Source organism: Cetorhinus maximus, chromosome 2, assembly GCF_964194155.1.
Source record: "Cetorhinus maximus chromosome 2, sCetMax3.hap1.1, whole genome shotgun sequence".
In the NCBI taxonomy this organism is placed as follows: domain Eukaryota; kingdom Metazoa; phylum Chordata; class Chondrichthyes; order Lamniformes; family Cetorhinidae; genus Cetorhinus; species Cetorhinus maximus.
In genome coordinates this window covers 11,878,402-11,902,418 of record NC_135880.1, presented here as the reverse complement: position 1 = coordinate 11,902,418, position 24,017 = coordinate 11,878,402, and the positions used below count along the sequence as shown (strand labels likewise).

At 41.9% G+C, this 24,017-nt stretch overlaps 1 protein-coding gene across 1 annotated transcript in view; it reads right to left on the bottom strand.

Moving 5' to 3' along the window:
- rgs12b (regulator of G protein signaling 12b) overlaps nt 1-24,017 on the bottom strand; it is a 246,381-nt gene that overhangs the window by 47,140 nt on the left and 175,224 nt on the right. Inside the window, exons 12-16 of the mRNA XM_078556924.1 lie at nt 17,854-18,021; nt 11,197-11,293; nt 5,687-5,754; nt 5,176-5,317; nt 1,817-2,488 (exon numbers count right to left, since the gene is read on the bottom strand). Of these exons, the coding sequence (XP_078413050.1) occupies nt 1,817-2,488; nt 5,176-5,317; nt 5,687-5,754; nt 11,197-11,293; nt 17,854-18,021 (1,147 nt within the window). The remainder of the gene's footprint in view (nt 1-1,816; nt 2,489-5,175; nt 5,318-5,686; nt 5,755-11,196; nt 11,294-17,853; nt 18,022-24,017) is intronic.

The following is a 24,017-nucleotide window of genomic DNA, read 5'->3' as shown; positions in this document are numbered from 1 at the left end:
CAGAAAAGAAATTTGCCACAGAAGTCTGTGAAGCATAACAGCCTACATAGCTGGTGGAAATCTGACAAACACAAAGCAGGATCACGCACACTGGCAGGTAAGGAAAACAAAACTGCAAAATACGATGGTGTGTTAGCCAGGTGGTTTAGTGAAAAACCCAGCATCACAATTCATCGTGATATGTTATTGAAAAGGCCCAGGTCTTTCCTGATCAGCTGGACATGGAAAATTGCGATGCCAGAAATGGGTGGTTTAGTCGTTTCAAGATCCATCATGACGTTGTCTATAAGAAAATTTGCAGTGACGGTAAATGTGCAGAATGGTCTGACATCGCGGAGGATCCGTCTCCATGAAATTATGAACGACTGATCACTTTTATAATGCCAATGAGACAAACCCTACTACACTAAGGGACTGTACTTGGGGATAAGCACCAAAGACCGTGTTTTAATTCTCATCATCACAATGTCACAGGAATAGATAAGCTACAGCTCCTCATAATGAGAAAGCAAAAATATCCACAGTGCTTTAAAAATGTTAAACATATACCAGTTGAGTGTAAGGCCAATGCCAAAGCCTGCGTGATACTTGATATTTTCACAAGTTGCATTCACTCAACTGAAAGATTACAACATTGTTGTGCTTTATGCCTCAAAGATGTGCAGAGATTATGCACCAGCTTCTATGTACATAACAGCAGTTTTATTCAGCTTTTAAAATGTCTGCTCTCTCATGCTTAACAGCTGCTTGCCTACAGTTTAGTTACTTTTTCTCAGTAACCACACCTAGGGGTTGATACTGCAACACTTGCAAAAGAACATGTCATTACTTCAGTAAAGAGAGGCCAAGATGACTGCCAAGAAGCTGAGGAAGCCAAAATTGATGAAGAGTCCAACAAAGTCAAATTTGTCACGTGATTTGCAAGGAAGAATTTAGCATGTGTGCAGAGCTGGAGCCATTTATTTTTCAATCAGTCATCATCAGCGATGGAAGCAGCTAAGTATTTAGATAAGCTACACAAGTTATGATCCACAAAGAACACTTGTCATGTCATAGAGTCATATGGCCATTTAAAAGATAAAATAACTTAATATAAACAATAATGTAAACAGAAATGTAGCATTCAGAAATTCTGTGTTGATTTTATTTGTGTATTATGCAGGTTTATGTCAACAAGATTAGAATGGTCCTCATGATGTCAATTTAAGTGGGTAGCACTGTACATGTGCATAATCTTAAACTTATAGAAGCAAGTATTTCAGTAAGCTACTCAGGGTATCAAATTCAACGAGCTACTGTAGCTCATAATGAGATGGGAAGGAACAATTGGTTATATCATTCTGTTACGATTTGCCTGATATGAAACAGATTCGGAAATGTCATTCAAAGCTTTTGCAAAATGTGTATGGTCCCTTGTGACAATTTTGCAACCACCAGTGGATTAAAGTTTAATTTACGTGGAAATCATATGAATATTTTACAGCAATTATCTTGGGGGGGCAAATAAAATATATCTTCAGACAGTGTAGAACAGATTACATAAAAATAAGTCCTGCTTGAGATATGCTAAATAAAACTTGATTCTTTTGTTGTACCCCAATCCAGACTTTTCCCATATATACTCTACAACGTTAGAGCTATCAACAGTTAGATGCTTAGAAAAGGTGTCAATTGAAACTAGTGCATCATGTATCAAGTTTTCGGATAGTCTTTTCCAGTTTCCTTTTTTCCTTTTAAACATGATCAATCTCAACACAAATTGACATACTTTTAAAATTTTCTTTTCTCTACAAACAGATATGCCACATTTAAATACCTGAAGTGGGTCTGCAGTGTGAAGAGTTCTCCTGACCATCTGTGTAGGGAGTTGGTGGAGTATAGTTAGCTATCTCCAGTTTACTGACAGTGGATGGTGGTGTTGGTGGGGGCGGTAATAATGTACTGTTTGGGCTATTGATATCACCTTCTGCCACCAGAGTCAGATCAAATGCATTTTCATCCTCATAAGGTGGTACAGTTTCCAACTGCCAGTCTCCAGACCGCTTTTCCCACCTTTGTTCATTGACATGTGGAATAGGAGATACTGGCACATAGAAAGGTGCATCATTTATCTGCTTAGTATCTGGCCTTACATAATCGGGTGGCACTAATACAGGTTGATGACAGCTAGCGTGTTGAGTTGTTGGCTTGGCTTTCATGTTGTTGGAGTTTTCGTTGAAATTCAGTGCAGATGAGATAGCTGTGCTGGAGTCCGTATACTCTAATTTATCAGAGTGCTGTGCTGACATTACGTTCCTGTGTGCAGTTTGGCTTTTTTCCTCTTGCTTTCTACCATTTCCTTTACTTGCTGAAGGTGTGGAAGAGTCAGGTTCAAATATGGGTGGCTTGAGGCGTAGAAAATCTGGAAGTACAAGATCTTCTTTCTTCAGAAGCCCACGTTGATCATTCACTCTATTACTCTGAGCTTTGGATAGAAGGTCAAAAAATTCTGCCATAATATAAAATAGAAAAATGAAAATTTAATAAGGTAGCCATTTACTGTATTATTTTTTTAAGAGGCTGTACTTCTGAAAAATATAACAGTTTACGTTTGAATTAAAGTCTACGGGCAGAATTTTACGACAGTGGGGTTTTACGTTCCCGCTGTCGTCAATGGCATTTATAACGGCCCGCCGCATTTTACGGCCCCATCCCCGCTGAAACGGGGCTATAAAATTCTGCCCTATATGTTATTTTTCATGGGCAGAGGGTCGAGCTTGAGGTGTAACCCATTCAGGGGCAGCTTACATGCATATCAATATGGTGCTTTATTCATTTATCTTCAATGTTCAACTTAGAAAAGCCTCTGAGGTTACCTTTCAGCCACAGAGCCAAATATTATTTTACTTAAAGGTATAGAGTTCAGTGGAGGGGAGAACAGTTCCCCAGAAGAGACAAGGAAAAGAATTGTATCTTTGAGAGAAGTTTTGTCAATCAAGTAAAGCCTCAAGATTGAACATAACAGAAAATACAGTGTCCTCATCCTTCTCCACCCCAGTTACCATCCACCTGAGCAAGGACCTCCATCCACCTCAACCCTGCAGATCCCAGCCCTGAACCAAAGTTTGGCACTGGTGGAATCCAAGAAAAAAAGTTCTCCTGCTTGTTTGATAGTTCTGGGAAAATAGTTCATAGTAGATAAGCAGGAGAACCCTTCAGTAAGTCGCCCTTTATAATTGTAAAGCTACATAATAGATACATACCATATGGAGAGAAAGAAAGAGAGAAAGGAAGAGAGAAAGAAAAAAAGAGAGAATGAGAGAGAGAAAGAAAGGAGGATGAGTGAAGAAAGATGGCATATTCTACATCAGGGGCAGGATTTTTCCCTCAGCGTGCAGGGGCGGGCCCAACACGGCGATGCATAAAATGATGCGTGATGACGCCGGGCGTGCGCCCCAACGTCATCACGATATTTTGTTCGGTGAATGCGCGCCGGAGTCAGCTACGTGCCCGCCGAAATGTAAACGGCCTATTGAGGCCATTAAGAAATTAATTGAACCACTTGTGAACGCTACCCATCGAACCTTAAGGTTGGTGGGCAGGTGAAAAGCCCAAGTGGCCTTTGCGTTTTTCAGGAAACCTCGTCCACAAGTGGGATGAGGCATCCTGAAGCTTTTATTAAATAAGTAAATAAATTTTCATAAATATAAAAACATGTCCCCCCCACTCATGTGACACAGTCACATGAGGGGACATGTTTAAATAAATTTTTAAATCATTTCTTTAATTATTTTAATATCCATTCAATCTCCTTGAGGCAGTTCTATGCCTCAGGGAGATTGCTGCGCTCTTTCGCACACATCTCTGGCTCTCCCTCCACCCTCACAGGTAGCGCTGAGCCTTAATTGGCCCACCCGCGTAAAATGGCGGCACAGAGCTGTTTGCTGGCGGTAATCGGCTCCGCGCCCACCCACTCCCACCCAGCCTGCCCGCCCGTCATAGGGAAAATCCTGGATTTTCTTGGATCAAAAAAGGGGGGGAAAAAGGATTTACACTTATGTAGCACTTTTCCTGACCACAGGACATGCCAAATTACTTTACAGCCAATGAAGTATTTTTGAAGTGTAGTCACTGATGTTGGAAAGATTGTTCAAAGTAGCAAAAAAATGATAGGATGCAGCTTCACAAACTATGATTTTCTCATGAAGAAAGACTCCAATCTCAAGACATCATGTGTTTTTCTACAGGAAAGCAAAAAGAACTTTTGTGTACAAGTTACAGTGAGCCACTCGTTTAATGATGAATGGCATTGACAAGACACCTGAAGCAGGTTTTTGGCACTGTTATATGGCCAGCAAATACAATGCCTTCACTTGAATTTTAGCAAAGTGCTACAGCACGTGCTTGAATTATGGACGTAACATATTTTCATTCCAAACTTGAAATATTTGCTGGAGAAATAGCCTAAGTTTTAGAATACCAAGGTAAAACAATTGTGATTACATGTCGACCATAAGTGGGAGCAATTTAAGATGATGAATTAGGAACATCACAGAGGAAATTTATTACACATTAAACTGTGCTGGGTTCAGTGGAACTTGTTGTGTGTGTGGGGGCCAATTTTTCCAAATAGGACTGATGGAACACTAGAATGGCATGGAGATTTCATAATTTAAATTCTAAACAAAATGAAAGGCAATATATGTTTTTAAAAGTGCATTTGCTTCCTTCTTAATTTACTTTTTAGAGGTAGTTCTTCATGCCACTAGGAATGTGCATTAGAACAAACTCAAATGTTCTCTGTCTTTCAGAGGTTTGATTAAATTGAATCTTAACTGGCTGTATTTATGCTTTAACACCAAAGCTTAAGTTTTTTTTGTGCGCAGAACTGCTTTTCTCCTCCAGTGAACGTTAGACCTAATATCGCAGCTGAAATTAAGCTTAACCAACACATCTTTACTATACTCGACAACAGTACACATTACAATTATGCCGATTCTGCAGGTGCAACCACTAAAACTTTTCTTCAGAATCTTGGTTATTCACTTCTCTGAATTGTTTTGCCCCCTCGCTTCATTCCTAATTTTAAAAACTCTCTCAAAGCTTCAAAAGTACCATAACATGCTTCAAGACATGTTTGTGTAAGAAGCTGTTATGCTAATGTTCTCTGGATTATTAGTCCACTAAGTAATTTACCTTCTACTTCATCCATATTTAGCTTTGGCTGTCTCTTTTTGTTTGTAGTTTGAATTATATCTTTTTTTGAAGGCCGTGCATCTTTAGAAGATTTTCCATTTCCTCTCACTGTAAAAGGTTTTTCCACAGGTCTTCCATCCTCCTGGAGTTGATAAAATTGGTGAGTATAAATTAGAGATAGGTTATGTTGCATCTAAAAACATCATCAGAATATATTAACATAATTTGAGGCATTATCCAGCAGGAGGCAGCCAAAATGAAATATAGCTGAAGAACAGGGCAAATTATTTACTGGACCAGTAATTGTAATAATAAAATTGATGAGTATAAATGAAAGATATTATATATTGCACACTAAGACATCAGCAGAATATGTTGATATAATCAGAGGACATAGTAGCTGCCAGTGCAACTATTTTCCTGTATTTTGCTACCTTTTTTCGAATTATTTTTCTGCAAATGTCAATGGCAGAATAATATTTTTATAGCATATAAAAAGGTAAAAGTTTACCTTTACACCATGTTGATGTGTGCCAACATTAGAAGAGCCCATTTTGCCTCCTGCAATCTTCTCTCTGTCTGTAAGTAAACAGTGTAATGCTACATGCATGATTAAATGACCAGAAGAAAGATTCAGTGATACTCAGCTGTTGGTTTTACTTTGATAATTTGGATGACTATTAAAATTTATTGTGATGTGGCAGGTGCTGTGTGCTCGTGGACCAAATCCACAAGGGAAACTTGGCTAAGCTATCACAATGGTTTTGCAGTTTGTATTTATTACAAGAAGATTTTTGGACTGAATTTAGAAGTAATGAGTCCACTAACAACTTTAGAGATTTTAAAAATTAAATTAAAATATTAACAAAAGAAAAAATTTCAGACACATTCATAATATTACAGTTACTTGATATAACAAATCCCAAAATTCCTAATTAACCTGACACACCCCCTTTTAAGGCAACAGTCCAAAATAGATTTTAAATTTAAATAGGCAATTCAGCAAGGTTACCACAGCACCTACTTGACAGTGAATTTTCAAAGGCTTTTAACACAACTTTAGTTATTGGACACAGCGGACTCATGCAAAAGTGATTAGAGGCTGTTTTACACCAGGTGTACCTTTCAAGATTTTACATTGCCACCCCCACATAAGCTTCCATCCTTCTTTATACATGGTTCTTTCTCTTTAATGTGTAAAATTCCACTCTACATGTCTTCAGAAATTTAATTTTCCCATAATATAAAAATATTTCATGGTGTCAATATGGCCTCTTTCCTTTTGGGAAAAAATACACATAATAACCTTGCTCTAGTTATCTTGTTAGTTGTAAACATCCTACCATTCTTATAAAAAATCAAACAACCCCTTCATTTATCTAAAAATGCAAATTTCATTCACACCTTATCTGTGAAACCATCATCTCCACTTGTTAATCTCCATTTCAAAAGTGTGTTTTATACCTAACACTTTTGATCATTTCAACCCTGCAGTCTATCTGACTCTAATTCAATTAAATCAGTCACACAGACAAGAACCATCCACACTCACACCCATAAGCCTACAATAATATTATGAAAAATAGTATAGGGCCTGATAATCTACATCCCAGGGTACTAAAGGAGGCGGCCATGGAAATAGTGGATTTGTTGGTTGTCATCTTCCAAAATTTTATAGATTCTGGAACAGTTCCGGCAGATTGGAGGATAGCAAATGTAACCCCACAATGTAAAAAAGGGAGGGGAAAACAGGGAATTACAGGTTGGTTAGCCTAACATCAGTGGTAGGGAAAATGTTAGAGTCGATTATAAAGGATGTGATAACAGGATACTTAGAAAATACCAACGGGATTAGACAAAGTCAACATGGGAAATCATGTTTGACAAACCTACTGGAGTTCTTTGAGGGCGAAATTAGCAGAATAGATAAGGAAGAACCAGTGGATGTGGCATATTTGGATTTTCAGAAAGCTTTTGATAAAGAGCCACATAAGAGGTTAGTGTGCAAAATTAAAGCACATTAGATTAGGAGTAATATCTTGGTTTAAGGTGGGGGGGTAGGGTTAGAGAAGTTGGGGGGGGGTGGTTGTAGGGACAAGCAAACAGTGATAGGAGCAGATAATCAAAAGATGTCACAGACAAAGGAACAAAGAGGTGTTGAAGGTGGTGATATTATCTAAACGAATGTGCTAATTAAGAATGGATGCCAGGACACTCAAGGTACAGCTCTAGTGGGGGTGGGGTGGAGAGACTGACAGGGCATTAAAGGTATAGATTTAAAAATAATGGAAATAGGTGGGAAAAGAAAAATCTAAATAAATTATTGGAAAAAACAAAAGGGAGGGAGAAGAAACGGAAAGGGGGTGGGGATGGAGGAGGGAGTTCAAGATCTAAAGTTGTTGAATTCAATATTCAGTCCGGAAGGCTGTAAAGTGCCTAGTTGGAAGATGAGGCACTTCCGACTAGGCACTTTATAGCCTTCCAGACTGAATATTGAATTCAACAACTTTAGATCTTGAACTCCCTCCTCCATCCCCACCCCCTTTCCGTTTCTTCCCCCTCCCTTTTGATTTTTCCAATAATTTATATAGATTTTTCTTTTCCCATCTATTTCCATTATTTTTAAATCTATCCTTTAATGCCCTGTCAGTCTCTCCACCCCACCCTCACTAGAGCTGTACCTTGAGTGTCCCGCCATCCATTCTTAATTAGCACATTCGTTTAGATATCACCACCTTCAACACCTCTTTGTTCCTTTGTCTGTGACATCTTTTGATTATCTGCTCCTATCACTGCTTGCTTGTCCCTACAACCACCCCCCCACCCCCCACCCCCCAACTTCTCACCCCCCACCTTAAACCAGCTTATATTTCACCCCTCTCCTAATATTACTCAGTTCTGTTGAAGGGTCGTGAGGACTCGAAACGTCAACTCTTTTCTTCTCCGCCGATGCTGCCAGACCTGCTGAGTTTTTCCAGGTAATTCTGTTTTTGTTTTGGATTTCCAGCATCCGCAGTAGTTTTTTGTAATATCTTGGCATGGATTGAGAATTGATTAGCAGACGGGAAACAGGTGAGGAATAAATGAATCTTTTACGGACTGGCAGGAACCACAGGGATCAATGCTTGGGCCCCAGCTATTCATAATATATATCAATGATTTGGATGATGGAACCAAATGTAATATTTCCAAGTTTGCTGACAACACAAAACTAGGTGGGAATGTGAAGAGGCTTCAAGGTGATCTAGACAAGTTGAGTGAGTGGGCAAATACATGGCAAATGCCGTATAACGTGGATAAGTGTGAAGTTATCCACTTTGGTAGAAAAAAACAGAATAACAGAATATTATTTAAATGGTGATAGATTGGGAAATGTTGATGTACAAAGGGACCAGGGTGTCCTTGTGTACCAATCACTGAAAGCAAGCATGTAGGTGCAGCAAGCAGTTAAGAAGGCAAATGGCATGCTGGCCTTCATTGCAAGAGGACTTGAGTACAGGAGCAAGGATGTCTTACTGCAGCTGTACAGGGCCTTGGTGAGACCACACCTGGAGTACTGTGTGCAGTTTTGGTCTCCTTACCTAAGAAAGGATATGCTTGCTAAAGAGGGAGTGCAGCGAAGGTTCACCAGACTGATTCCTGGGATGGCAGGATTGTTGTATGGGGGGAGACTGGGCTGACTAGGCCTGTATCCACTGGAGTTTAGAAGCATGAAAGGGGATCTCATTGAAACATATAAAATTCTGATAGTTCTGGGCAGACTGGATACAGTGATGATATTTCCTCTGGTTGGAGGCTCTAGACCAAGGGGTCGCAATCTCAGGATGCGTGGTAGGCCATTTGGGGAAGAGATGAAGAGAAACGTCTTCACTCAGAGGGTGATGAACCTGTGGAATTCTCTACCAAAGAAGGCTGTGGAAGACAAGTCACTGAATATATTTAAGAAGGAAATAGATAGATTTCTAGACTCTAAAGGAATTGGGGGGTATGGGGAGAGAGCGGGGGTAATACGTTGCAATTGAGGATCATCCATGATCATATTGAATGGCGAAACAGGCTTGAAGGGCCGAATGACCTACTCCTTCTTCTATTTTTCTATGTTTCTAATAAGTATTTTTTTAAAACCTGCTTTAGGTAGATGCAAGTTTTTCCTCCCTGACATACCACAGTTTCAGAAATAAATACCTACCGTATTGGTTCTTTACCCAAGTTATCAATTAGTATTCTGTCCCATCAGTTAAACAGGTAGGTTTTTATAGTGAGGACAAAGAAATATGGAACTGAGGATCAATGAATTGCCAGATTTTCATGTACCATGAACAGGAATCTGATCTGTAGTTAAGAGAGCAGAATGAGCATAAGGGATGGAGTGTCATTGGGTAGCTTCCAAGCAGGATTGAGGGATTGGGTGCCAAGGGGCAGCAGCACTTGGGGTTGATGATGATGCTGAGGTAGTGTGCTGCAGAAGAAAGCAGAGTAGGACTGATGGAACGGTTGCCATGCAACAACAGCATGGAGCTCTGAGTGCAGGGGGAAGAGGAAGCTTTAATGATTCAAGGCAGGAGTGCAGGGCAGCAGCAAGGAGGGACTGAATGAAGGGGATGGTGTACTGCATCAAGTCAAGATAGAAAGAGGGCTATCATAGTGAACTAAAAGAGTAGTGAGGGAAGTGTTGCTATAGCCAGCAGCACTGAGGGGTGAGACATCCAGACAACAGCTTAACAGACTGAGGAGCTCTGCAGGGAAGCAACAGGTTAATTAAGTGGAGGTCGTCACTTTTTTTAAAAAGAGAATTGAAATTCCCATGGCATTGGTCACAGAATGATCACAACAGTTGTGAATGAGGTGAGCTGATCCAGGTGTCACAACAGCAACTTCAAAGCTTAAACTAAACCTCAGGCGGCTGACAAAGTTAAGGCTTCAGAGAGCAAAATTTACTGAATGCATTTCCAGGAAGTTGGGCTGAAATATGGTTTTACATACTCTATGGGTTATAAATTGTATCTTTTTATTTGTGTGTAGTGAGCTAGATGAAGAAACAAATGCTGGACCAAGAATCTTAAAATAAAAATAATGTATGACTTTATTCATTCCCTTTTGCCTTCCTTTGACACTAGCTTTTGCTCACAGTTAATTGGTTCCAAAAGATCTTGTAAGTCTCTAATTGATAGTTTTCATTTCTGCTTTTCATTGGTATATTCTTTATCTGTTACATTGCAATTTGTTGTTCTTTTATGAACATAAAATTTAAACCCCCCAGGTGGGAGACAAAAATATTTTGCATATACATATGTATGGTACCTAAAGGGATACCAGAAATATTCCAAACAGAATGAAAGATAGATGCAAGAAGTTTATATACTACATGTACACACATTCAGCAAACCCAGTTAAATGAACAGATGAAGCAATAATCATTTAACAAAATGAAATTTCCATGTATAAATTTATTTCCTATCTTTTCCAATGATAGTTGTGATGTTAAATGAATTGCAAAAGTCTGCACTTATTAATTTAAAGCAATGTGTTAAGATCTCTTTGCCAATCAATATGACAAGTATTTTTATTCAGCTAAAACTGCCTCAATAAGTGCTAATGCTCAAGCTTTGCGACATTTATATTACCTAGGTTTTAGCAATACAAAAACAAATTGGCATGTTTTTGAAAGTCTTTTTGTAAAAGAATTGAATGTTTTAAAAAACAACTTAAGTCATTTTAAAAAATAAATGTGTTGTACTGTAATGCACGCATTGTAATGAAGCAAAGCACACAAATATACTTTTGGTTATCTATAACAATTGTATGGTCTTTTTACATGATAATCTTTGTGATCCAATTTGCATTCTAATCACTAGCTTCTTGCCAAGCTGGATTCAAACACTCAGGACTGATAAAATAACTGGTTGGTTAAATAATCAAAATTACTTAGTAAAATCATTATTCACTAAACTGTTTTGCACATAATTACATGCTATAGGAGAGAAAAATAAATAATTGAGGGGAAAAATATATCATGCTTACCTTTTTCCTTAACATACTCTGCAATATCCAGAACAACACGCTGTCCATCAAGATTAGAGATGGGAACTCCAAGATCTAAAGCTTCTGATTCCCCATTCTATGGAATATGAAGAACACAAAATATGCTTCTCAGTGTAAACTATAAACAAAAGTGAAGGGAAGAAAATTACACAGGGATACAGAAAATGAGTTAGGGATGAGAAAAAAATTTGGTCTATCTTTGTCTCTTTATCATGTAGGCTCAAATGCTCACCCCAGGTTTTTATTGGATTCAAATTTCACCATCTGCCATGGTGGGATTCGAACCCGGGTCCCCAGAGAATTATCCTGGGTCTCTGGAATACTAGTCCAGTGACACTACTACAATGCCACCATCTCCTCCTGCCATGGAGAATGCACCAGTTAATGGTGACTGACAGTTAAATTTCAAACAATGCTTGGCAGTTAAAACAGGCAGCTTGACTCTGATAGGTCAAGGGGTTGCCCTGAGGAATGAACCATTGAATGGCTATCAATTTATTTTGTTTAGCTGATCCTAAGTCTTAGGTTGAGTAGGTAGCTGGTGGCCACCTTCTTGAACTGTTGCAGTATGTATGAGAAGGACAATGCACACAGCAAAGGAGTTCCAGGATTATTTTGCTAGTAATGATGAAGGAATGACGATATTAATCCAAGTTTGGATGATATGACTTCAAGGTGATGGTGTTCCCATTTACCTGCTACTCTGGGTTTTGGATGTAGCTTGTTTGAGAGATGCTGCCGAAGAAGCTTTGGCAAGTTGCTACAGTACAGATCAAGTATACTGGGGCCACAGTGCTCCAGAGAGCGGATGTTTAGGCTAATGAAATGCCAATCAAGTGGACTGCTTTGACTGGATGGTGCTGAGTTTCTTAAGTGTTGCTACAGCTACACCTATCCACGCAGGTGGAGGGTACTCCATCACATTCCTGACTTGCACTCTGTTTAGGGAGTCAGGAGGCAAGCTACAGAATAGTGTCTGACCTGCTCTCATAGCCATGGCATATATGGCTGGTCCAATTGAGTTTCTGGTCAATGGTGATCACACCCACCTCTCATCCACCCAGCACGTTGATAGTAGGGCACTCAGTAATGGTAATGCCATTCAATGTAGTAAGGAAGCTTTTAGGTTACGTCTTGCTGTAGATGATCATTCCTGGCACTTGTGTTTGGACTATACCTTGCTATTTATTGGGTTAAGCCAGGACGTTAAGCAGGTCTTTTAGCATGTGGGCAAGGACTGCCTCATTTGCCTGAAATTTGCTTATTTTAATATATTAATTCTCGGGATACGGGCATTCCTGGCAAGGCCTGGGTTAACTGCCCATCCATAGATACCCATACAGTTGCACCTATCCAAGATAGTGGAGAGTACTCCATCACATTCCTTGTGCCTTGTTTGTGGTGAGATTTAGGTAATCAGGAGGCAAGCCTCTGACCTGCTCTCATAATCATGGAAATATTTGGCTGGTCCAGTTGAGTTTCTGGTCAATGTTGGACTCCCAACACTGCACCCCCCACACCGCCCCAAGGATATTGTTAATATATGCCATTACAATAGCACAGAATGTCTAGGCAATTATGGCACGAGGGACACCAACCATTACTTCCAGGTATCCGCTGTGCTACGGACCTTGCTGAAAACTAATTTTCATAACTTCATCCATCTATAAATCAATGGCAGTGTTCAAATTTCTGGATTAACAGTTTTAATCAGCGCTACCGCATAAACTGAACCAGTAGGACAATGGTGCCCAGGCAGCATCGTGACTTACTTCTCCAAATTGTTTTCCCTTAAATGGCGTTGTCTTTTTACTAAGCTTTACTAAGCTAAGCTAAAGCAAAAATAATTGACCTTTGCATGTGTTAGTTGACTGGAGTGTTTCTTGTTAAATGGAATTGAATTTCTGATAGCCATTTAATGATTGTACCCATTCACTGATCGCTGGTTGCTAATTTAGAACATCGATCTATTTAAAGAGTTAAGATGACCACTGGACACCATGCAGCTGCAGCTGCTCTAAATTTAAAGGCTGTGATATCTGAGAAATGAATTATTAATAACTACTTCCTACATATCTTACATCTGGTTTTTAATATCTTTTCCCTGCAGAACACGATCTTTGAAATGAATTTGCTTACCAACATGTGAAAGTTATTACAATTTAGAAGCCTTAATATGCTGCCCATGTTACACCTGGGATTAATATTTGCAGCGCTTTAGAAGCAAAAATTATAAAGAACACGACTAGCAGATTTGAGATAACTTGGTGAAATGGGACATACATATGAACCTGGAGCAGGAGTAGGCCATTCAGCCCTTTGAGCCTGCTCCGCCATTTAATAAGATCATGGCTGGTCTGATAGTAACCTGAAATCTGCATCCCACCTACCGCTGATAACCTATCACCCCCTTTCTTACCAAGAATCTAACCACTTCTGCTTTAAAAATATTCAAAGACTCTGCTTCCACCATCTTTTCAGGAAGAGAGTTCCAAAGACTCATGACACACAGTGAAAAAATTTTGCCTCACCTCTGCTTTAAATGTGTGACCCCTTATTTTTAAACAGTGACCCCTAGTCCTAGATTTTTCCACAAGAGAAAACATCGTCTCCACATCCACCCTGTCAAGACTCCTCAGGATCTTATATGTTTCAATCAAGTCACCTCTTACTCTTCTAAACTTCAGCGGATACAAGCCTCATAAGACAACCTACCCATTCCAGCTATTAGTCTGGTAAACCTTCTCTAAATTGCTTCCAACGCATTTACATCCTTCCTTAAATAAGGTGACCAATATGTATACAGTACTCTAAATGTGGTGGCACTAGTGCCCTGTACAACTGAAGCATATCCTCCCTACTTTTGTAATCAATTCCCCTCACAATAAATGATAACATTCTATTAGCTTTCCTAATTACTTGCTGTACCTGCATACTAACTTTTTGTGATTCATGCACTAGGACATCCAGATCTCTCCGCAATCTCCCACCATTTAGATAATATACTCCTCTTTTATTCTTCTTGCCAAAATGGACAATTTCACATTTTCCCACATTATACTCCATTCACCAGGTCTTTGCCCACTCACTTAGCCTATCTATATCTTTCTGTAGCCTCCTTATGTCCTCTTCACAACTTACTTTCCTACCCATCTTTGTGTCATCAGCAAATTTGGCAATCATCCCAATCATCCCTTCATCCAAGTCATTTGTATAAATTGTAAACAGTTGAGGTCCCAGCGCTGATCCCTGTGGCACACCACTCATTGCATCTTGCCAACCTGAAAAAGACCCATTTATGCCGACTCTCTGCTTCCTTTTAGCCAGCCAATCTTCTATCCATGCCAATATGTTACCCCCTATATCAAAGAGCTTTTATTTTCCTCAATAATCTTTGATGTGGCACTTAATCAAATGCCTTCTGGAAATCTAAGTATAGTACATCCACCGGTTCCCCTTTATCCACAGCACATGTTACTTCCTCAAAGAACTCCAATAACTTGGTTAAACACGATTTCCCTTTAACAAAACCATGCTGACTCTGCCTGATGACCTTGAGCTCACCCGAGTGCCCTGCTATAGCTTCTTTAATAATAGCTTCAAACATTTTCCCTAGGACAAATGTTAAGCTAATTGGCCTGTAGTTTCCCACTTTCTGTCTCCCTCCCTTTTTGAATAATGAAGTTACATTTGCTATCTTCCAATCTAATGGGACCTTCCCCAAATCTAGGGAGTTTTGGAAAATTAAAACCAATGCATCAACTATCTCACTAACCACTTCTTTCAAGACCCTAGGATGAAGTCCATCAGGACCAGGCTCTTTTCATCCAACAGCTCCAAATATTTAATCAGTACCACTTCTCTGGTGACTGTAATTTTCCTCACTTCCTTCCCCACTTCCATTTCCTGGTTTATAGCTGCTTCTGGGATGTTCCTGTATCCTGTATAGTAAAAACTGATGCAAAATGCCTTTTCACTTAATCTGCCATCTCCTTGTTTTCTATTATCAATTCTGCAGACTCACTTTCTACAGGACCAACGCTCACTTTGTTAACTCTTTTTAAAATATTTATAAAAACTCTTACTATCTGTTTTTATATTTCTGGCTAGCTTTCTCTCATACTCTAATTTTTCCCTCCTTACTAGTCTTTTAGTCATTCTTTGCTGTTCCTTATATTCTGTCCAATCTTCTGGCCTTCCACCTATCTTTGCACAATTATATGTTTTTTCTTTAAGTATGATACTACCTTTAACCTTTCTAGTTAACCACGGATGGTGTGTCCATCCCTTGGACATCTTCTTAACTCATTGGAATGTGCATTCTGAAATAGCCCCTGAAATATGAGCCACTGCATCTCTATTGGCTTATCCCATAACCTAATTTGCCAATTCACTTTAGCCAGCTCAGCTTTCATGCCCTCATAATTGCCCTTATTTAAGTTTAAAAACTTAGTCTCAGACACACTCCTCTCTCCCTCAAACTGAATGCAAAATATTATGGTCGCTGCTACCTAGGGGCGCCTTCACTATGAGATCATTAATTACTCCCATCTCATTGCACAATACCAGGTCTACTATAGCCTGCTCTCTGGTTGACTCTAGAACATGTTGTTCTAAGAAACTATCCTGAAAAAATTCAATGCAGTCTCCATCTAGGCTATCTTTGCCTATCTGGCATTTCAGTCGATATGTAAATTAAAATCTCTCATGATTATCGCTGTGCCTTTCTGACAAGCTCCAATTATTTCTTCCTTTATGCTCCACCCTACCATATGGTTACTGTTAGGGGGCCTGTACACAACTCCCACAAGTGACTTCTTGCCTTTAGCATTTCTCATCTCTACCCAAACTGTTTCTGCATCTTGGTTTTCTGAACCTAGGTCTTCTCTCTCTATTGTGCTAATACCACCATGTTTCGTTTCAAATGCTACATGCATTCAGATACAGATCTTTTAGTTTTGTCCTTTTATTCTTTTTATAACCTCTAGTTTCATCTGTTGATTTACTGTTGGATTTGTACTCTCTATCCCTTCCTGTCACGGGTGCAAGGAATCAATTTGAAAAGATGTGGTAAATCAAAGAGCAGAGACAAGACAAAAGAAAAAGGTATTATTATGGGAAATGACTAACATGTTGAGAGAGTAGTTAGCAAAGTATATGGGATCTTGGCTTCATAAATAAAGGTACTGAATGCAAAACCGGGTAAGTTATGCTGAAACTTTTATCTTTGGTTAGGCCACAACTAGAGGATTGCATTCAGTTCTAGTCACCACACTTTTGGAAGGATGTGAAGGTCCTCGAGAGGGTGCAGAGGAGATTTAGCAGAATGGTCCCAGATATGAGAGAATTTAGCTATAAGGTTAGGTTGGAGAAGCTGGGGTTGCTCTACTTGGAGCAAAGGAGATTGAGGGGAGATCTGACAGAGGTGTACAAGATTATGACAGATTTAGATAAGGTAGACAAATAAAAACTCCCATTAGCTGATGATACAAGAGCTAGGGGACAAAGATTTAAAGTTTTGGGCAAGAGCTGCAGGGGTATGTGAGGAAGAACTTTTTGATTCACCGAGTGGTAATGATCTGGAATTCGCTGTCTATGAGGATGGTGGAAATGGGCAAGATCAATGATTGCAAAAGGAAATTGCACAGATACCTGAGAGAAGAAACTTGCATGGCTACGGGGATAGGGCGGGGGAACATTGAACCATATAAGAATCTGAGGGGCTTGACAGGGTTTTTGCTGACAGAATGTTTCCCCCCAAAGTGGGATCCAGAACTAGGGAGGCATAGTGTCAGAACAAGGGGTTTCCCATTTAATAAAACAGTGAGGGGAATTTCTTCTTTCAGAGGGTTGTTAATCTTTGGAATCCTGTACCCCAAAGAGTAGTGGAGGTTGGGACATTGAATATATTCATGGTTGAGTTAGACAGATTTTTTTATCCACAAAGGAATCAAGGGTTATAGCAAGCAGGCAAGTGGAGTTGAGGCCACAATCTGATCAGTTACGGTCTCATTGAATGGCAGAGCAGGCTTGATTGGTTGAATGGCCTATTCCTGCTCTTATTTCTTATGCTCTCATAAAATGGAACTAACAGGATTGCTCTACAGAGATCTGCCATGGAGTCGATGGGTTGAATGGCCTCCTTCTGTGCTGTATGAGAAGGCAGCCATTCGGTACTTTTAATATCTGCAAAAGAGAAATGAGCCTACCAAAATTCTTTAAAAACCAGTCACTTTAGTTCAGTTTGCACCACTCTTGCCTTTCGATCATAAAGTAATGGGTCTGAGTCCTACTCGTAATCCAATTTCTTACTCTGGTATACTATTGAAGGAATTGGAAGTGCTGCCTTTCCATTAAAATATTAAAGTAAGGATGTATTTTCAGCTCCAATCGATCAGGTTGACATTAAAGATCTCATGACACTATTTAAAGAAGAGCAGGGAGTTCTCTCGGATGTTCTGGCCAATATTCCTCCTCAACACATCCTGACTGCACAATCACGCTGTTCACAAAATAGTTGCCGACTGCCTAGATAAAAGTCAGGGCACTTTAAAGAAACTCCCTGTATAGCAAGCACTTTGACCCATTTCTGAGAGATCAGATAAGGTGCAATTATTCTTATTTCCATATACTCACAATTCTAGCCACCAAGTCACTGAGATTTAAGCCGTATTTCGCCACCACTGGCCGTAGCACTTCTGTCACAGGTTTGGTGGGTTTGGCCTTTAAACCGACTGATCTATTTATAGGAACAAGATCCAGCCTGAAAATAGAAGAAAGTATATATTGCCATATTTTAACTGCCTATTTTCAATATCACAGATGGTGCATTCTCAAAAGCCAAACGTTTTAACAAAACATTTATAACTTCAGTTTTTCTTTATCTTATTGACTGCATGATCCCATTCAACTGTGTTTCAGTAGTGCTCATGGTGCAATCAAAGAGGCAATTTTGTCCTGCTTCCCCGTCACTAGTGCATTGTTACAAAGGTATAAATTTCATACGGACATACGGACTCGAAAGGTCAACTGTATTCCTCTCCACAGATGCTGTCAGACCTGCTGAGTTTTTCCAGGTATTTTTGTTTTTGTTTCAGATTTCCTGCATCTGCAGTATTTTGCTTTTGTATAAATTTCAAGTTCCTTGTGTGAAAATTCGTGAACAAGAACGTGCATCCCACACGTCTGTGGGGCAACATGTTGGACATCTGATTTGTTAGATTTCTTTGCCCATCCTGCCTAGTTACCATAGGTGGTTGGATTAAAAATAAATGTTTGGTTTGGAACCTGGGCTCAAGTTAAGTCCTGGTTCACGGGATGGAATGTAAAAGCAAAATACTGCAGATGCTGGAAATCTGAAATAAAAACAGAAAATGCTGGAAAAACTCAGCAGGTCTGACAGCATCTGTGGAGAGAGAAACAGAGTTAATGTCTCAAGTCGAGCGGGATGGAATGTTGGCCGTAAGGGTCAAACGTGAAATAAACTTGTTGAGTCACAGATCATGTTTTAGTGGGATCTTTTAGCGGGAAAGCACACCGACGTGTTTCACAACAGCACATAAAAGGCATGCACTTGGCAGCCGGCACTTTGAGGGGAGCTCAGAGGTGAGTACACAGTAACGCTGTGCAGCGCCCACCAGGGTCGCCTGTTGGACTTCAAGCTTCAGGGGCTTTGGGGTTAAGGGCAGCCCTGCCGTTGAGGCGACTGGTGGTTTTGGGGGGGGGGGGGGGGGACACAAAATAATCTGAGGGCCTACAGGACAGTTGGTGTGGTAAGCAGGAAATGTGAAGTAGCAATCACTCTACTGAGCTTAAGACTGTATGCATTGTTGCACCAGAACAGTTTTACTCTGCACTGAATATTGCTTTTCCTTACAAAAGCAAAATACTGCAAAAGCTGGAAATCACAGAATCATAAAATTGTTACAGTGCAGAAGGAACCCGTTCAGCCCATGATGTCTGCACCAGTTCTCCAAAACAGCAATTCACCTAGTGCCATTCCCCTGCCTTCTCCCTGTAACCATGCACATTCTTCCTTTCCAGATAACAGGCTAAAACTTAAAACGTATCTCTTTGATATAGTGCTTGGTCATCTTGCTAATATACAAAAAATATTTTTTGTACAATTTAAATTTTAATTTCAATTTTTAATTTTTTTTTACAGTTTAAATGGCAGAGCAGGCTCGACAGGCCGAATGGCCTACTCCTGCTCCTATTTCCTATGTTTACATAGCACTGGAACATAGGAACAGCAGTCAGCCATTTAGGCCCTCGAACCGGTTCTGCCATCCAATGTGATCATGGCTGATGTGCAGCCTAACATTGTTCCACATTCCTTAATGCTTTGGGTTAATAAAAATCTATCAAACTCAGTTTTAAAATTAACAATAACAATTGATCTAGCATACATACATCACCTCCTGTTGCTGCAAGTACCAACAGCCTTTTGACAGCAGTGCAGTAGTTTATCGAACTTCAGGATATAACTGATTTGGAAATAAAAGACAATAGGTGGAATTTTCCATGCCCGCTGACGTTGGGCATGATCAGTGGCCTGAGCGGACAATATGACATGATCAGTTTTATGACAGTGGGAAACCAGTTCACGGTCATCTGCCATTGGATGTCGGGAACCTCATCAGCATATCATTATCAGGGCAGCCTGCCAGAATCATCTCCCACAGCTGGACTGTCCGTCTAGTCCGCGGGAAAGCACACCGACGTGTTTCACAACAGCACATAAAAGGCGTGCACTTGGCAGCCAGCACTTTGAGGGGAGCTCAGAGGTGAGTACACAGTAACGCTGTGCAGCGCCCACCAGGGTCGCCTGTTGGACTTCAAGCTTCAGGGGCTTTGGGGTTAAGGGCAGCCCTGCCGTTGAGGCGACTGGTGGTTTTGTGTGTGTGTGGGGGGGGGGGGGGGGGGGGTGGGGGTGGTGAGATGCGGGGATGCGCGCGTGCGCAAGGGCAGCCCTGCCTTTGAATATAATGCACAAGCATTCGGGGTGGGGGGTAGGGTGGGCAAGGGAAGTGCCCGCATTAGGAAAACCTGTATAAAGTAACCACTCCTCTGCAACTGAGACAGTTCAGCCACATTGATATGACTGGGGTCGAGCTCCTAGCTTATCTGCCACTCAAGCAACACAGGGGCATCAAAGTGCCACCAAGTGCTCCAGAGCTTCCCCCCACCCCACCCCCTGGCACAGGCTGCAAATTCATGAGCATTTTAGTGGACTGCAAAACAGTTGGACGACTGCACAAGTACAATCTCCTCGCTAAAGTTGGCCATGGAGCAGTCACTGCTGGAGGCGCTCACAGCTCCTTGCAATGTCAGCATCCGGTTTGGATCAGTCTCCCCCATGGTTTAAGCTACCAGGGCAGCCATGCAGTGCACTAATCCAAGTGGCGGCCAGCACTCTCCAGGAAGTGTTAAGGGGCCATCACACTTAACTAGGACAGGTTCTTAGTGCATCCATGCTAACCATGTGTCTCTCTCTTTCATCCTGCAGGAGTACATAAGGATCATGGAGCCTGGTGAACTTGCTGTATGCCTGATGGCCTACAGAGCGTGAAGACGACGGAGGAGAGAGTGACTGAGGCTCCTGGCTATGCAGAAGCAGCAACAGCAACCTCAGGAAGAAGGGGTGGCTGGGGCTCCCGCACACGCTGCCGAAGAGCCACAGCGAGCTGTTCCAGGATGGTGCCTAGCGACACCCAGGGTCTACAGACGCCACCTGTCATTCCTGCAAATGACCAAGAACCAGTGTCACCGAAGACTGCGCATGACTAGGGAACTGGTTGGTCACATCTGCCAGCTACTGCAGGATTTGCCACAATAGGACTTGGAGGGCATCCACTGCCATTGGCTGTGAAAGTGGCCGCAGCACTCAATTTCTATGCCAGTGGCTCCTTTCAGGGCTCTACAGGTGACCACTCTGGGATCCCACAAGCTTCCTCCCACAAATGCATCCATGAGGTTGCGGATGCCACCTTCTCTATGGCACACAACTTTGTGCATTTCGCCCAGGACCAGGTCAGGATGCAAGAACAATTGGATTCGCCCAGATCTCGGGTTTCCCACAGGTGCAGGGTGCGACTGACTGCACTCATGTGGCGTTCAGATCTCTATCACAACACACAGTGGACTTCATCAACCGCAAGGGGTTTCATTTGCTGAACATGCAGCTGGTGTGCGACCACCAGAAACACACCCATGGTTTCCAGGGAGTGTGCACGACACCTACATCCTCAGTCCGTCAAAGGCCCCTGGAGTCTTCCAGGGTACATAGAAGCTGCAGAGATGGCTACTCGGGGACAAGAGCTACCCGCAGAGGCCATGGCTGATGATAGCATGGCGGCCTCAGACTGCAGTAGAGTGATGGAATAATGAGGCTCATGCTGCAGCTCGCAACTTGGTGGAACAAACCATCGGGATACTGAAGATGAAGTTCCGGTGTCTCAACCGGTCTGGTGCAGGCCTGCAATACAGTCCATAAGGGTGTTACACATCGTCGTTGTCTGCTGTACTCTTTACAACCTGGCACTCCAATGGGGAGACGAGCTGGCTGAGGGGTAAGTGGTGGAGCTAAAGATCTCCTCTGACGAGGAGGATGCCGATGGGGATGAGGGTGAGGAGGTCCTTGGAGGCGACAATAATGGGGATGAGGCCCTCACACTGGCTAGACAAGGCAGGCACCCTCGGGAGGCCCTCATAGCTGCTAGATTTGTGGAGGATGATGACGACATGCAGTGAGGTGACCCCATAGATCCTCACATCACATCTGTGAACGTTTGACTCCAGTCTGGCTTACGGCAGCATGAATACCCTCTGGGAGAATGCTCCTGTCATGGAGACACAGTGGAGGTCTTAGTAGTCACTCGATTGCAGGATGATGACGACATGCAGTGAGGACACTCCATAAATATTCACATAGCCTCTGACTCCTATATGGCCGAAGGCAGGTGGCTTGCGCTCTGTGTTCAGATTTATGTCATAGAGACGCAGCCATGAAACTTAGAAGCATCTGATCCTTTGTCCGCCTTCAGCACCTGAGCCCTCCATGAGCACAGCATCCGTGGTCACAAATGCTGAAGAGATGGGGGCCAGCCCTTCCTTAAAGGTGCTGAGAGCACACCGAGAGAATGAAAGTTCTCCTTGGCGCCTGCCCCACTTATTTCTGGCAGCAATGACAAGCGTGACCGAGGTGCAGGCATCAGTAATGTTTCCATGGAGTGTGAGGCTGGACCATCACTGTGGTCTGAAGCTGCACAGAGCACAGGGAAGAGGCCCTAGACTGAGACACCTGCCTTTATCTTGTGCAGAAAGGTTTCACATGTGAGTGACAAGAACACTGCTCAAGAACAAAAGGCAGGGAGACGTTCTTGGGAGTTTATTGACAATAGTGAACAGTGGCATCCTCCTCAGCATGTGGAGCTGGAGCTGCTGAGGTCACAGGAAATGGGGAGTCGGAAGGGCCAGACACTCTCGGAGCTGGATGGCTCTATTTTCAAAGTCCCATGAGGACCTTAATTTCAGGCATTCCGCCACCGGTTTGCAATCTCTCCCTCTTGCTGCGTGCCAGCTTGTCCTGCATGAATAGAGATGGAGACAGTGTAAGCAGGACGCCTGCCAGGCCAAATGGTAAGTATGCCTGGCCTGTGTGAGTAGTGAGTGCTCCAATGGATGGGATGAGGACAATGACAGTGGATGAGAGAGAGTGAATGGTGATGTCCCTGGAACTGGCAGGGAGTGAGGGCCCTGTGGATGTGTGATGGGTTTATGAATGTGTGAGCTGAAGAGTGACTTACCCTGGCAGGTTGGAGACCACCATTCATCCCCTTGCGGCACTGGGCAGCTGTCCACTTTTGAAAGGCATTGATGCTGATCACGGCTGTCACCGCCTCCCAAGCCAGGTTGGTGCTGTTGCCAGAGCAGGGGTAGAGTGGGCCTCCACAGTATCCAAAAGGTGCTCAAAGGACGTGTCACTGAACCTGGATTCTGCAGTCTTCTTCTGTTTCAGGGCCAGTTCTTGTGCAGCAGCGGTGGTCTGGAAGCACAGAGATGTGTGCTTGCGGCTGGAATTTTAAGTATCGTGCCTGGCATGATGCAGCGGCCGGGTGATGGCGGGCCCGTCTGCCATGGAAACAGCGTGTTTCCCTGGAGTGCATAAATAATGCGGCGGGTTTAGGATGATGCAGCCACCATTGCGGCTGGTGCGTTGTTTTACCCACCCGTTACCACACTTCATGCAAATGTGGGACGATTCCGCCCAATGGTGTAAATTCATTAATTAAGACAAGCTCTTAAAACAGTTATTAGAATCCTGTTTTTAGGCCAAGCTAGCCCTATAATTATCATTCTTCATCCTGACTAAACTGATTTCCAATATGGTAGCTACAGTGCATCAGAAGGTAGATCCCATGGGTATATCCAGATGACGGAATATGTTTCAAATAGAAATTTTAAAGCTTAGGCTTACTGGCTATAAAATTAACAGTTCACAGTTCATTCACATTGCATTTTGTAGATCACAAACATCACGCAAAATGTACTGGAAATCTGTAACACCCCCACCCACACCCCCAAACAAAATGCTGTTGAGACTAGGTCATTTAAATTTTTAAGACTGAGCTTGATAGTTAACCTTGCCCACAAAAATCAAATTTTAGAGAACCAATTTGGATAGATAGAGTTAAGATACAGATCAGCCATGACCTAACTGAATGGCAGGACAGGCTTGAGGGGCTGATTGGCCTACTCCTGTGCCAATGTTCCAATCATGACAATTTTAGAGTGTTAAC